Here is a 16,583-nt window from a genome sequence, read left to right on the forward strand (position 1 = left end):
AGTGGAGAGGAATTGTCCGCCTTCTTGCATCATCCACTAAATAGTGGTGATGCAGAGGGGGGAGCTCGTACGCCAAAAAAGGGTGCCTCTATATGTCCACAGAGTACAGGTCTCCAGGTGGACAGGACAGGTTGTCTGGCGTTAGGCCTGGATGCAGAAGAGGAAACTTGGAGACGACACTCCGTGTGCTCGTCTGTTGATGGTGTGGGGAGATCGGTGCCCTTTAAAGGACCCGTCGCCCTCAAAAAACAGGCCAGGCATGGCATCCCACGTAGAGGCTTCTGTCCAGTGAATCGCTTATCCGAATTGAATGGCAAATGCTCTCGAGGGAGTTTAGTCTCTGAAGCTCTGGCAAGCTCAGGCAATATCCAATCCATATTCAGAGCCTTGTTGTCATCAAATCATTGGTGAGGGAGCAGGAAACGAAAAACTTCCGTTTTCTAGATGCCTGTATGTTTCTAGACGCCTGCACGTTTCTAGAATACTTGCGGCCCCTGTTGGCCGACGGCTCCCATGTAGGATAGGGACCATGTATATTGGTCCTGCGAGCACTCCAAACACAGAGGGTACACAGAGGGATTCAATCTCTTGGTCAGAGAACCATGGATTGGTCAGTGAAGAAGTCCACTGAGGGGAACTAGAGGATAAAGCTGGGGTCGGCGGCGGAGGGCTCCTCGGACTGATCAAGCGCCTTTAAGACCAGGGAATACTGGTCATGCGCCTTTAAGAACAGAGAATACTGGTCATGCGCCTTTAAGAACAGAGAATACTGGTCATGCGCCTTTAAGATCGGGGAATACCGGCCATGCGCCTTTAAGACAGGGGAATACTGGTCATGCGCCTTTAAGACCAGAGCATACTGGTCATGCGCCTTTAAGACCAGAGAATACTGGTCATGCGCCTTTAAGACCAGAGAATACTAGTCATGCGCCTTTAAGACCAGAGAATACTGGTCATGCGCCTTTAAGACCAGAGAATACTGGTCATGCGCCTTTAAGACCAGAGAATACTGGTCATGCGCCTTTAAGACCAGGGAATACTGGTCATGCGCCTTTAAGACCAGGGAATACTGGTCATGTGCCTTTAAGACCAGGGAATACTGGTCATGCCCCTTTAAGACCAGGGAATACTGGTCATGCACCTTTAAGACCAGGGAATACTGGTCATGCACCTTTAAGACCAGAGAATACTGGTCATGCACCTTTAAGACCAGAGAATACTGGTCATGCACCTTTAAGACCAGAGAATACTGGTCATGCACCTTTAAGACCAGAGAATACTGGTCATGCACCTTTAAGACCAGAGAGTACTGGTCATGCACCTTTAAGACCAGAGAGTACTGGTCATGCACCTTTAAGACCAGAGAATACTGGTCTTGCACCTTTAAGACCAAAGAATACTGGTCATGCACCTTTAAGACCTGAAAATACTGGTCATGCACCTTTAAGACCAGAGAATACTGGTCGTGCACCTTTAAGACCAGGGAATACTGGTCGTGCTCCTTTAAGACCAGGGAATACTGGTCATGCACCTTTAAGACCAGAGAATACTGGTCATGCGCCTTTAAGACTGGGAATACTGGCCATATGCCTTTAAGACCAGGCCAGGTACTTCCTTACCCGGGTACTGATGTAGAGTCGATGTGCCCCTTTAATGCAAAAATACTGTCACCCCAGTGTGAGCTGGCCGGGTGGACCAAGATGGCCACCGGGAGTTGCAGAGTTGATAAAATCTCGCAGAGAGCGAGAAGCGCCAATTTGGGGGGCGGAGCCACAGACACGATGTTGAATAGGCCCAAGCCGGGGCCTAAATTTCTGTAGCAGGCGGGCGACACCAGCGGGGCGTTCCAGGCAAGACTTCCAGGATGCGGCCTACAAATCGGCCGAAGCCGGGGACTAAATTTTTGCAGCCATCCAGAGCGTTACCTCAGAGAGGTGGGCCACAGGGAAGTGGCTGAGGCTGCCTGTCAGCATGTGGATATCCCTCTGAAGATGGATCCACTCACCATTGATGCGCGTCCCGGCATGGAGCCGCCGCGGATGTGGGTTTCATCGCTGTTCTGTGCAGCGTGGACGGTGCAGGGATAAACCTCAATCCATCATCCGTTTGTTAGGGAGGTGGAGAGGAACCGTCCGCCTCCTTGTGCCATCTGCTTTCACTGTGGTGGGACAGTGGGGGCTGCTCGGACGCCATAGAGAGGGGCCTCTGTACATCCACGGAGTTCAGTCCGGGTGGACAGGGCCAGTTGTCCGGCATTAGGCCTGGCTCCAGGAGAGGATACATGGAGGTGACACTCCATGTGGTCGCCTGCTGCTGGTGTGGGGAGATCGGGACCTGAAGGAACCGTCGCCCCTGAAGTGAGCTCAGGCATGGCTTCCCACGTCGCAGGAGAGGGTACGGGGAGGTATACTCGCCGTGCTGACCTGTTGATGGTTCGGGGGAGATCGGAACCTTGAAAGGAACAGTCGCCCCCTTCACTCCGTTAATTAAAAAATAAAAATTTACAGAAAAGTAAACAATAAAATAAAAACGTTGGGGTCTGAAACAGACCCATGTGCCTCCTACAGACACTAAGCAAGAACTGGTTAGCTGAGAGCCAGCAGGAGGGTGTATACTGCAGGGGAGGAGCTAACTTTTTTTTGTATCACTTAGTGTCAGCCTCCTATTGGCAGCAGCATACACCCACGGTCTGTGTCCCCCAATGAGGCGAAGGAGAAAACAATTCTGGCATGCAGACCCGCCGCAGGAAAGGCATGACGAGATAAGTGCTAATGTGATTAATTTATCGTCAAAACTTTTGTCACAGGAACAATTACAGTTATTGACTTATGGACTTAATTTTGTACCTGATCAGAATTTTGATTTATTTTCAACCATATTAGATATTAATAAATTTATCCGCAATCTTACATTGAAAAAACATTTTTGGTCAGATGAACATGCGGATCATTTGGAAAATGAAAATACGGTTGTTAATATGGTGGAAAATGAGTTCCATGCACTGGACTTTCATGAGCAGGTCTCTTTAATAACCTTACAAGAACTACAGGGATTTAACATAGGAAATAATACTTGTATTAATCAATCAAACAACTTTAAGACCAAAAATCAGTTTTTTTTATCCTATTCAATCACGTGCGGATTGCATGAATAGGTTTCAGGAAGTGGTTGAACGGGAACTTAAAATTCTTAAGAATAATATTCCATCTAATAATTACAATAATAATTTATCAAAAAAGCATCGACAGGCCATTAAAGATATAAAAGACATGGATGATATAGTCATTAAGAATAGTGACAAAGGGGGTGTGATTGTCATCATGAACTCCCTAGATTATAAAAGTGAAATTTTGAAGTTAATTTCTGATGGGAATGTTTACAAAAAATTATCTTCGGACCCTACTAATCTGTTTAAACAAAAAATTGATAAAATGATCGAAGAAGGGGTCTCTTTGGGAGTTCTAACCAATAAACAGGCTAATTTCTTACAAGTCCCTCACCCTGTGACACCTATTCTATACGGATTGCCCAAAATTCATAAGCAAGCAAAATTTCCCCCAATGAGACCCATAGTCTCAAGTATAGGATCAATAAATGAATTCTTGGGCAAGTGGCTGGACTCTTTGCTTCAACCATTGGTCCAAAGAATTCCGGTGTATATTAGGGACACAAAGGACATTCTTGATATTCTAACACACAAAGAGTGGAAATCAGGTTATACCTGGCTTAGCTGCGACATACAGTTTCGCTGTATACGTGTATTCCACACAGCGTAGCTATGTCGGCATTACAATTCCACTTAAACAATTATAGTTCATACTCCCTGGATCTTATCAATTTTATTTTACAAGTCACATTCTTTTTGTTAACTCATAATTTTTTCTCACTTGATTCTGAGTATTATTTACAATGTACCGGAGTAGCAATGGGGGCCAAATTCTCACCTTCATTGGCCAACCTGGTTATGGCGCACTGGGAACATTTATTTTTGTTTTCCACCTCCAATGTTTTTTCTTCGTTCATCCATTGGTATGGCAGATACATCGACGATATGCTCATTATTTGGCAAGGCGATGTATCTGCCATACAGGATTTTCTGATTTACATTAACAATAATAATTTCAATTTAAAATTTACATATGTCCATGCTGAAACCAAAATTTCCTTTCTGGATTTAGAATTAACAGGTGTTCCCAACAAATTAATTTCCACAAGAACCTACATTAAACCATTAGCAGGCAACACCATCCTACATGCCCGAAGTAGCCATCCCAAACATACTGTCAAATCCATCCCTGTAGGTGAATTCACTAGGTTAAAATGAAATTGTAACAATAATGCTGAACTTCAAAACGATCTTGTAAAATCCTGTAAGAAATTCCATCATCGTGGATTTCCAAATTGGATGCTGAATAGAGCGTTACATCTAGTAAATAACGATACAAAATCGCAAAGTAACCCTATGTGTTCAGGGACAAATCCCCCAAAGAATTGTTTAAAACCAACGCCAAAGAAATTAATTAATAAAAACAGTGTCATGAATAAACCATTCGTTTGTTTACAATTCAGCCCACAATTTAATAAAATTAAAACTATTATAAATAAAGCCATCCCTATCTTATATGAAGATCGCATTCTCTCCCAAATATTGAGTGAAGGGTGTAATATTGTAGCCAGAAGAGCACCTACTCTTGGTAACAAATTGTCTCCCAATAATTTTTTGTCTCAAAAACGCAGTAGCACATGGCTCAAGTGTACAGGGAGCTACAAATGTAATGTGACTAATTGCACTACGTGCAAACACCTGGTGACCACTAAATCATTTGGCACCGCAGAAAATAATAGCCTGCACAAAATTCAAAGCTTTATTAACTGCAACACAAAATGTGTTATATATAAGATTGATTGCGTTGACTGCGATAAAACATATATTGGCTGTACAACTAGAAAACTGAAAAATCGGATATCAGAACATCTATACGATATCTCCTGTACTTTAAATAATAGTCGCACTGTTTCAGCAGCAGCCAAACATTTTATTGATCACCATTCTCGCAGTACAATATCATTGAGAGTAACAGGGATTGAGAAAATAAAAAAACCTTCACGAGGAGGTGACATTCAGAGAATGTTGTTAAACAGGGAGGCTTTTTGGATTTTTAACCTTGGCACTAGGTTTCCTAATGGTCTAAATAGAAGGAATGAATTAATGTTCCATTATTGATAGTCTCTTCATGTATTGTAAAAAGTTTTCATGCATTTTTAAAAATTTTTTTTTTTTTTTTTCATTTTTCAATCTTATTTTTTGCTATTTTTGTATTTTTTGCATTAACTTTAGAAATATTGTATGTGTGTATTTTTCTATATGTTTATGTGTATTTAATTGTTAGTTTTGCACAAATTTACGCATTTTATATAGAGGTTCATTGTTAGTATTTAGGACCTTCGGGTCATGTGAGGACTTACTATCATTTTATTGGTTCTTGGTTCTTTTTATACCTGAGGAATCAGTGAGTAGATCAGCTGTGATAAAGACCGCTGTGTCGGTCGAAACGCGTAGCCTACCTCGCATGTGCTATGGTGCTGTCCCAGGAGTTGTTTCTCCATTTTAAAAGTTGGAATAAATTTTCATGATTTTACTGAAGCTGGAACCATTTTCTTTTCGTTTATGCTCAAAACCAACCAAACCAAAAAGTGAGGAGACAACATAAATAAAAAAGACTTCAAATGTTATATGGATTCTAAAAAAGGTGAAGTTGCACCCCAATTCTATAGTGCTAAAAATCCACTCCTAGGTAAAGCACTAAAATAGAAAAAACGGGATGTCACCGAAGAGGGAAAAGGACAGTGGTCGAACCCTCAAAGGTCACAGTGGACCTACTACTAATTCTGCTTTCTTTGGCTAAATAGATGGCTAATGCCCAGACCAGAAATAAATAAATAACAACAATACCTGATGGCCAACTAAAGCCCATGATCAATGCAATAGGGAAAACGAGTCGGCATGAGGGACAAATCAAAGAAAACAACCGAAATTGAGTTGTTCATTCAATCCTCTAGGATCACACGTATCAAGTAGAAAAATCCACTTGGTCTCCCTCTGGAGGAGCAACTTGTCTAGATCACCACCCCTAGGTGGCATGCGGACTTTGTCAATACCCATAAATGAGAGGCCCTTGGTGCTACCCCCGTGAATCCCATTCACGTGTCTAGCGATGGGGGTATCCCTCCGATTACGTATATCACCAAGATGCTCTCCCACACGTCTCCTGAATTCTCGAATGGTTTTTCCAATGTACGTTTGACCACATATGCACAAGGCCCTGTAGATCACCCCGGTGGTTTTGCAATTGATAAATTCCTTGATTTTATACAGTTGTTGGGTATGCTCATCAAAGAAATCCTTACCGGGCCTAATAAATTCGCAAGCTATGCAGGTTCCACATTTATAACATCCGGCTGGCCTGACTGGCAGCCATGTTTCCTTTTTAGGGGGATTGAAGTGGCTATGCACAAGCCTATCGCCCAGGGTTTTACACTTGCGGTACGTGATGCTCGGTCTATCATTCACAAAGCCCTTTAGATCCTCATCCATGCCCAGGATACCCCAATGTTCCTTCAGGATCTTTCTGACAGAGGTTGCCCCATTGTCAAAAGTACAGATGAGTCTTACCTCACTTGTGGTGTTCTCTTCCCTCTCTGAAGGAACAAGAAGAGACCCTCTGTTTTGTCTGTTAGCATGTCGGAAAGCCTCCCTGAGTACCCGATCTGGATAATCCCTAGCCAGAAACCTCTGTCTAAGGTCATCCGCCTTGTTTTTGAAATCTTTTTGGTTTGAGCAATTGCGACGTAATCTGAGGTACTGGCCCTTTGGGATGCCCTTTTTGAGGGGGTAGGGATGAAGACTGTCCCATCGCAGCAAAGAATTGGTTGCGGTGGAACAGGACTCAGAAGTGTGCCTCCTTGAGACACTAGAGTAAAGATAGAAAGGGGCGCACCAATGTATAATGTCACAATAACCATCAAGGGGTGCAATACTTAGTATACATATAGAACATGACAAAGGAAAAGAGAAAGGGTAGACTAAAAATGGTATGCACAACCCCAAATATAAAGACAATCGGTAGCTACATAAAGCAAAACACCTTTATTAAACACCTCAAAAAACATGTTAAAAACATTTAAAATCAAATATCCAAATCCCTATACCCACCATATCCCACAATAAATGACAGTCCCATAATACAATATGTTAACAGTAAACATATATCCTACCCTAGATGCACCTAATCAAATGTGCTCTCCTGCAAAATGTGCCTATACAGGCCGCAAAGGACTGGACCACAATATGTCGGTATCCACTGCTAATAACCAGAAAATGCAACATCAATGCCATACATGGTCCTAGGATAAAAATGTCGTGGCATGCTATATAACAGCAGTGGATACAACCTGTCCTGCGTAAATTCTGGTATATGGAGAAGCAGCGATGTCAAAAGGCACAGGGCACCACAGGGGTTAAATCCACATAGAGCCAGGGAACAAAAGAGCCCCAAAATGGCCCTGAGGTAGGAGGAGGATATGGTGGGAACGTACACCATGCGTATCGCTGCCGCAGCAGTTTTCGTCAGGGGAAGTGAACTAATGTTTTTAACATGTTTTTTGAGGTGTTTAATAAAGGTGTTTTGCTTTATGTAGCTACCGATTGTCTTTATATTTGGGGTTGTGCATACCATTTTTAGTCTACCCTTTCTCTTTTCCTCCTTGAGACACTAAGCATAAACTGGATTCTCCGGTAGCCAGTGTCAGGGTGTATACGACGGAGGAGGAGCTAACTTTTTTTTTTAAGTTTACTTAGTGTCAGCCTCCTGGCGGCGGAAGCAGACACCCACAGTCCTGTGTCCCCCAATGAGGCGAAGGTGAAATTTAGTTTTTGTTGACACAGCTGCATGATTTATGGCTGCTAGCCAGCCTGAGTACATGTGTGGGTTGCCTGGTTGCTAGGGAATTCCCACATGTATTCAAGCTGTCTATCAGCTGTAAATCATGCGGCTGAGACAACGAAAACTAAATCTCCGAGCACTTACAACTACTCGGTGATCACCCGAGCGTGCTCGGGAAAACTTGAGCAACGAGTACACTCGCTCATCACTAGTCATTACCCGTTGCAAGACCCATGACCTGCGCCTGAGACCAAGCTTTATGAGGATTTTGACTATTCTGCTTTTCTGTCATTTAGTCATATTAGGGCTTCTGCATATGGTGTGTCCAGTCTCATCTGGGATCTGTTCCTGCTGTCCAGCTGGAGTAATCTGCTCCTTACTTCAGCCAATTGGAAAGTACCACACCCTACTAAAGCTCAAAGCACATGGCCGGAATCTGCCAGAAACAGCGTTGCTCTCCTCTGGTTCAGTCCTCTGTGCTCAGCTTGTGGCTTGTGTATTTGTTTACTGTGTGACCGTGGCCCGTTTACTGACTACTCCTGTGTCTTCTGATTCTGTCCTTCCGGTTCTGACCCAGCTACCTGACTATTCTTCTTGCCATCTAATACCACAGAATAGCAGGTAACACCATGGTCCAAGCCTAGGGGTCCCAGTGTAAGTCCAGATCCATGTAATGGGGTTAAAGGGCGATGAGCAAGGCAATCCTTGGGATATGAAAAGCAGAGAAGATAGTGCCAAGCATGTTCATGATGGAGATCTTTTGAGCTGCCAGTTCACCACGAACAGTGCTCCCAATAGATTGTGTCTGCAAACTATTCCAGCTAGATCTGCATTCAAACAGCTGTCAGGTAGGTGCCGTTATACTGATAACACTGATACCTGGTGATGAAATTTGTCTTGTGGTTGTTGTTTAATCTGTATTTGTAGTTTTCAGTTAATGAGATTCTCGTGCTCTGAGGCGGGGATGTGGGCGGCCTGTGGGCGGGGCTTTGTTGTGCTCAGATTACATATGTATCTGTATTGGCTTATGACAGGTCACTGGAACCTCACTACATGGGCCGACAGCCCCTCTGCCTTTGGATCCTTGACCCTGTGGCATGACGCGTGGTCCCGATCGTTGCCATGGAGACCCGATGTCGTCATGACAACATCCGGGTGTCCAGACCTGAGAGGCTTCCTCTCATGCGCAGTGATGATCAGGAAGTCTCTCAGGTCAGTGTATAGAAGGAGAATGTTGTGGTCTAGAGGCAAAATGGTGATCATGGTAATACGGGCGGACTTCACCACCGATAAAGCAGCCACAGCCGGTGATGAGAAGAATCTGTGAATTCTCTGCATTTAGTGGTTACTCCTCACCTGGGTAGCCATATGTGATAATCTCCTCTTTCCACCGCTCATCCCCCCTCACATATGTATCTGTAGTATTAATATGGGTCAGATCTTCACCCTGAAACAAATATTGTAAAAGTCACTGACAGATGGAGAAGTCACATCTATGATCAGCTCTAATCCTGCCATCTCCACCGTTCTCATTACACAAGTATAGAACATATAATACTGGTGGATAAAACAAGACTGAGCACAAGACCTTCACCGGCGTCTACACATCATAGGGGAGATCTCCTGACACCTTCTCTCCATCTACCTGATGGTCCTGAGGAGCATTGGGATCTTCTTGGTTACAGTCCTGTGGAAGAAGAGGACGGGGACATCTCTCTGGTGTTGTCCTCTTACTGGATAGATCTGGAGGAAACACATACAGGGAGTGAATTCATTCTTTACATACAGATAATTATAGGCCGTGTGTATTTAGTCCTGTCTATTACCTGGAGATGTGAGGGGCTGGGGAATCTCCATTATGACGTTCTTGTACAGATCTCTGTGTCCTTCTAAATACTCCCACTCCTCCATGGAGAAATAGACAGCGACATCCTGACACCTTATAGGAACCTGGCACATACAATGATACCGTCATCCCCTGATCCCTTCATAGTGTTACTGTATAATGTCCCAGCATTCCCAGCAGTGTCACCTCTCCAGTCAGCAGCTCAATCATCTTGTAGATGAGTTCTAGGATCTTCTGGTCATTGATGTCCTCATGGATCAGGGGGTGAGGTGGAGGCCCCGTGATTGGGCTCAGGGGTCTTCCCCATCCCTCAGACACAGGGTCCTGACAGCGATCACTAGAGGTCTTCTTCACCACTGTGTAATCCTGGTAATGGAGAGACACATTAATAAATCTCACTACAGACATTTCCAGAGTCCTCACCTCTCCAGTTCTGTCCATCTGTTATTCCATTAGATAAGAATGATGTAATGTGACGTCATCAGAATCTCTCACCTCTCCAGTAAGCCGGAAGAGGATCTCTAGGATGAGGTGTAATATCCTCTCCGCCATCTTGTCTCTGTCCATATCCATCTTTGATGGGTAAACCAGGAAAATTTTCTTTTGTAGAAGATCTTCACTGAGAGGATCCGATATTGTAGAGACCTGAATGAGAAGATGAGCCGATGTAACATCATAAGAATCCTGTAATAATACAATTACTGGAGATAATAAGGGAAACATATGAGATTTATTATTTTACAGTATTTAGTTTCCTTCTTTACATCTACTAATAAATCCTATATATTTAGGCCACAGACAACAAGCCGTTTCCTCCTCGGAGTCGGCAGCTGAATACGTTTCTCATAGACTCATCTTCCATAACGCTAATTCTCGTCTCATTTACCGAACCTGGAATCGGCATTAGCAATACTGCAGGAGATATTCATTATACTCGGGCAGCACGGTGGCGCAGTGGTTAGCACTGCAGCCTTGCAGCGCTGGGGTCCTGGGTTCTAATCCTCTCCGTGTTTGCGTGGGTTTCCTCCCACATTCCAAAGACATACTGATAGGGATTCTAGATTGTGAGCCCCATCGGGGACAGCGATGATAATGTGTGGAAAACTGTAAAGCGCTGCGGAATATGTTAGCGCTATATAAAAATAAAGATTATTATTATTACACGCGACATGAGAAATAACTACTTCATGATGAGGACGACATCTTCATCTTCTACTACGGCTCTAGAGACAGATTTGGCCAGAGTCGGTCACTGACTCCATCACCACCGACCGTCTATATGAAGGTTTCCCATCTTCCCCGCACTGTAATCTTCTATCTCAGTAGATCTCAGGTCTGATTCACAAACAGAAGTTTGTTTATAGCCTAGGAAGGGGGTAATACCATGGAGCTTTCAAGGCTAGTAATATCAGCTCACAACTGTATACTTAGCCTTTAATGGGTATTAAAATGGGGGACCCCCCAAAAAAGTGACGTAGGGTCCCCCTATAACTAATGACCAGCAAAGGCTATGATATTAATAGCCTAGGAAGGGGCCATGGATATTGCGGCCCCAGGCTAAAAAATAGAATTATAAAGAAAAAGAACCCAGCACTCAACTGATGCTTTAGTGCAATTTTAATCGTAGTAGTACCCAATAAACGTTTCGGTCCTTGAATGGACCTTCGTCAGTAACGTACTGTAGAATAATAGAATAGACCGTATGGTCATAGGGTACAAAAAAGCAGCGTCTTATGTGTGAGTCAGATAGGAGCGGTACTGAGGAGACCGAGCTGGATGGTGGTGCTGTCAGACGCGGTGGACACCGCGTCTGACAGCACCACCATCCAGCTCGGTCTCCTCAGTACCGCTCCTATCTGACTCACACATAAGACGCTGCTTTTTTGTACCCTATGACCATACGGTCTATTCTATTATTCTACAGTACGTTACTGACGAAGGTCCATTCAAGGACCGAAACGTTTATTGGGTACTACTACGATTAAAATTGCACTAAAGCATCAGTTGAGTGCTGGGTTCTTTTTCTTTATAGTCTATGAAGGTGTGGGAACCTAACCTAGCACCATTCTTCTCCAGTAGTGCACACGGTTTTTGTATCCAAAAAATAGAATTAGGCTTACTGGTAATTCGGTTTCTAGGAACCTTCCACGACAGCCACTTCGGAGGTTGTCTTCCCGCCCTAATAGGGGACAGGAACACAAAGAGGTTAAATACCCCTCCCCTTCCTGCACCGCCAGTGTTTTCCTGGACACTAGCATGCATAATTACCACGAAAAATGCAGGAATCATTCCAGAAGAAAAAACATCAGATAGGGAGGGAAATTAGTGCTGTCGTGGAAGGTTCCTAGAAAACGAATTAGTGGTAAGCCTAATTCTATTTTCTCTAGTCACCTTCCACGACAGCCACTTCGGAGTAATACCAACAGCTAATTTCTCTAGGGAGGGACCACGGCCTGCAGAACTCATCTGCCAAATGTTAAATCACTATTGAAATTTAGCCTGTAATGTCTGGTGAATGTGTGGATGGACGACCAGGTGGCGGCTCTGCAAATCTGCTCTGATGAAGCATTCCCCCTCTCTGCCCATGATGTTGCCATCGCCCGGCTAGAATGTGCCTTCAGAGAAGCTGGTGGATAAAGTTTCTGTGATGAATAAGCCAGGCAAATAGACTGGTTGATCCAATTTGCGGTCGTATTTTTTGCCGCTTTCTTGCCCTTATTTCGGCCTGAAAATTGTATGAATAAATTTTATCGATTCGCCAGGCTTCAGTCTGTTGTTATTAGTGTATAACCACCCTGCGGACATCAAGGGTGTGAAATGTCTTTCTTAGGGTTGGAGGGGTTTGGACAGAATGAGGGCAGCACAATATCCTGGTCCTTGTGGAAATCCGAGACCACTTTAGGAAGAAAATACTGATCTAGTTTCAGTATAATGCTGTCCGTAGTGAATATGAGAGAAGGTTCCTGTATCGACAGGGCCTGCAATTCCCCTATACGTCTAGCCGTAGTTATTGCGACTAAAAAGACTGTTTTGAGGGTTAGGTTTTTTATAGTCATTGAATCCAGAGGTTCAAATGGATTTTGAGTTAGACCCTTGAGAACGATGTTGAGGTCCCAGGGCGGGACTTCGCTACGGAGTATGGGATGCATCCTGGATGCTGAAATCATAAAGCGTTTGATCCAGCGGTGGCCCGCTAGGTCCCTATCAAAAAAGCTGCTAAGGGCTGATACTTGTACCTTGAGCGTGCTAGGAGTAAAGCCCATTTCTAATCCCTTCTGTAGGAAATCTAAGACCCGTGCAATATTGGGATTAAAGGGGTCTGGGGATTCTGGGAGGCACCAGGATGTAAACCTTTTGCAGACCTTGGCGTAGATGGCATTGGTCACTGGCTTTCTGCTTTTTTGGAGGGTCTGGATTACTTTATCCGAGAGACCTCTGGCTTTTAAGATTTTGGCTTCAGTAACCATGCCGCCAGGCTGTTTGTGTAGATCCGGATGTAGTAGGGGACCCTGGTGAAGGAGGTCGACTTTCTGAGGTAGAAGCCAGGGTCGTTCTAGGGCCATATCCAGTAGGGCACTGTACCAGCTCCTGCCGGGCCATAATGGTGCGATTAGGATTGTGGTAACTTGGTCTGTCCTGATCTTCTGTAGCGTCTTAGCCAGCATGGGAATGGGTGGAAAGGCATAAGCGAGGTTGAACCTCCACCGCTGTGAAATGCATCTATCCCTTGCGCTCCATCCGAGTGATAAAAGGGAGAAAAATGTCTTCGTCTTTGCATTTTGTCCGTTGGCAAACAGGTCCACTTCTGGTGTTCCCCACCTTGAGGTTAGGTACATGAACACAGTTTGATCCAGGCACCAATCCCCCGGATGTATGTCTTTCCGGCTGAGATAGTCCGCCTAAATATTGTCTACTCCTCTGAGATGTACTGCTGTGACTGACAGAAGGTTCTTCTCTGCCCAGGAAAAGATTCTTGCGGCTATCTCTTTTAGACTGGCATACCTTGTTCCTCCCTGGTGTCGTAGGTAGGCCACTGTGGTCATGTTGTCCGAATAAATTTGAACGTGGTGATTTTGGATTAACGCAGATGACGCTTTTAAAGCTTGTTCTACAGCTTTCAGTTCCCGTAGCTTCGAGGAACTGCTGCTGATGTTTGATGGCCATTGTCCCTGGAAGTGGTAACCATCCACCACTGCGCCCCAGCTCTGTTTGCTGGCATCTGAGCGAAGTGTCTTCAGGGGAAGTTGGTCCCAGCTCACCCCCTTTTGAAGATTTTGGTAGTCCAACCACCAATTTAGAGCCGATATTACGTGGCCGGGGAGAAAGATTTTTTTGAGATAAGGGGACCTGTCGCTTCCTGGAGCGTAGAAGCACGTAAATCTGCAGAGTTCGCGTGTGAGCTTGAGCCCAGGAAACCGCTTGGATGCATGCGGTCAGGGAACCTAGAGCAGACATAGACACCCTGAGAGTTGGTGCTCGCTGGTCTCTGAATTTGGCTATTCTCTGGACAAGGTCGATCTGACGATCTCTGGGTAGAAACGATGTTCTTTCTTTTGAGTCCAGAATAACCCCCAGAAACTTTCTCCTCGTGGAGGAACAGATTTTTGATTTCTCCAGATTCGGGATACAGCCCAAGGATCCTAATATCTCCAGGGTCTTTGTCACGTCCACCTCCAGACGGGGAGTAGATGGTGCCATAATGAGGAAGTCGTCTAAGTATGGGACTATACATATTCCCTGGCGACGGATGAAGACCATGGCTTCTGCCATGATTTTTGTAAAAACCCGTGGAGCTGAAGAGATGCCGAAGGGTAGGACACTGAACTGGAAGTGTTTGATTTGCTGACACTGCGAATCTGAGGAATTTCCTGTGTTCTTGGTGGATAGGTGCATGGTAGTACGCATCCCTCCGATCCACCGTCGCCATTACCCAATTCTGTCCGATGAGGGGAATCAATGATCTGATTGATTCCATCTTGAATCTTCTGTAGCGGACAGATTCGTTCAATGGTTTTAAGTTTATAATGATTCTGTTTTACCCCGACGGTTTTGTTACCAGAAAAAGACGTGAATAATGGCCACGTCCTTCTTCCAGCTTTAGTACCTGTGAGATCACATTTGACTGGAACAGATTTTGTAGATCTCTTAGTAAGGAGTTTTGAAGGTGTGGGGTTTGTAGGAAGGTTACTTTCAAGTATTGTGGGGGAGGTCTCTCGAATTCTATTTTTAGTCCATCTCGTATGGTACGAAGGACCCATTGATTTGTGGAGATGGACTGCCACTGGGTGAAAAAGAGTGAGAGACGACCCCCGACCGGAGCAGCGTCATTGCTTATCTGGGGTCTGTTGAGTCTGGGGGACAAGGATGTTCCTGCCCTTGCCTCCCTTGGGGTAACTCAATCTCCCTGTTTTGCCCTTTCCCCTATAATCCTTTTGTGAAGATGGGTCACTGGTGGGGGGGTGGCGAAAAAAGCGTTTCCTGGGATTTCCAGCAACTTCTTTTTATCTGCTGCCTTATCCAGGATATCATCCAGGATAGGACCAAAAACATGATGGCCCTGGAAGGGCATGCTGCATAACTTGTACTTGGAGATGAAGTCACCACCCTAGTGTTTTAACCAAAGTGCTCTCCTGGATGAGTTGGAGAGGACGGCCCCTTTTGCGGCCACGCGGACGGACTCAGCTGAAGCATCAGTTAGGAATCCTGTTGCTTTTTGCAGCAGGGGAAGGGAGTCTAGGATTTTCTCTCTTGGGGTGCCCTGTGTCAAATGATCCTCGAGCTTGCGTAACCAAATAAACAAGGATCTAGCTATGCACGTGGAGGCTATGTTGGTTTTTAATAGATTTGTGGAGGTGCCCCAGGACTTTCTTAGCAGGCTCTCTATCTTCATTCATGACTTCTTCCTTTCTAATTCTCTTAATCTCCTGGCTCTAACTGAAACCTGGATCCAGCAGTCAGACACCACCGCTGCTGCTGCTCTTTCATATGGTGGACTACACTTTTCTCATACCCCAAGATCAGACAACAGAGCAGGTGGAGGCGTTGGTCTGCTCCTTTCACCCAAATGTACTTTCCAAGTTATCCCCCAAGTACCCTCACTTGTCTTCCCTTCCTTTGAGGTCCATGTGGTCAGACTCTACGTCCCCTTCTCCATGCGAGTGGCGGTGGTGTATCGTCCTCCCGGCCCCTCTCATCAGTTCCTGGATCACTTTGCCACCTGGCTTCCACACTTTCTCTCCTGTGACACCCCCACCCTTATCATGGGTGATTTCAACATCCCCATTGCCTCTCCCCTCTCCCCATCTGCTTCTCACCTTTTATCTCTATCCTCCTCTTTTGGCCTCTCGCAGCATACTAACTCTCCAACACATGAAGATGGAAACTCCCTTGACTTGGTCTTCTCCCGACTTTGCTCAGTGGATGACTTCACAAACTCCCCTCTCCCGCTCTCTGACCACAACCTTCTTTCATTCTCTATCAAGAACTGCCATCCCGCTCAGGTCACCCCCACTTTCCACACCTATAGAAACATACAGGCCATTAACACCCAGAAACTTATGATGAACTTGCAGTCCTCATTGGCCCCTATTTCCTCCATCTCATGTCCTGATTCTGCATTGAAGCATTACAATGAAACCCTGCAAAGTGCTCTGGATGAAGCTGCTCCTCCTATACATAAAACAACTCGGCACAGACGGCAACAACCGTGGCACACGCTGCAAACACGTTTCCTGCAGCGGTGCTCCAGGTGCGCAGAACGTCTGTGGAGAAAATCTAATCTACCCGAAGATTTC

The 16,583-nt window shown here is 45.0% G+C and overlaps 1 protein-coding gene across 2 annotated transcripts in view; it reads right to left on the reverse strand.

The window, feature by feature from the left end:
• LOC138662895 (zinc finger protein 773-like) overlaps positions 1-16,583 on the reverse strand; it is a 117,546-nt gene that overhangs the window by 69,004 nt on the left and 31,959 nt on the right. For both annotated transcript variants that reach the window (XM_069748888.1, XM_069748889.1), the window contains exons 2-6: positions 10,285-10,434; positions 9,976-10,155; positions 9,770-9,893; positions 9,589-9,686; positions 9,300-9,390 (exon numbers count right to left, since the gene is read on the reverse strand). In XM_069748888.1, the coding sequence (XP_069604989.1) occupies positions 9,300-9,390; positions 9,589-9,686; positions 9,770-9,893; positions 9,976-10,155; positions 10,285-10,434 (643 nt within the window). The remainder of the gene's footprint in view (positions 1-9,299; positions 9,391-9,588; positions 9,687-9,769; positions 9,894-9,975; positions 10,156-10,284; positions 10,435-16,583) is intronic.

This window comes from Ranitomeya imitator, chromosome 2 (genome assembly GCF_032444005.1).
Source record: "Ranitomeya imitator isolate aRanImi1 chromosome 2, aRanImi1.pri, whole genome shotgun sequence".
In the NCBI taxonomy this organism is placed as follows: Eukaryota; Metazoa; Chordata; class Amphibia; order Anura; family Dendrobatidae; genus Ranitomeya; species Ranitomeya imitator.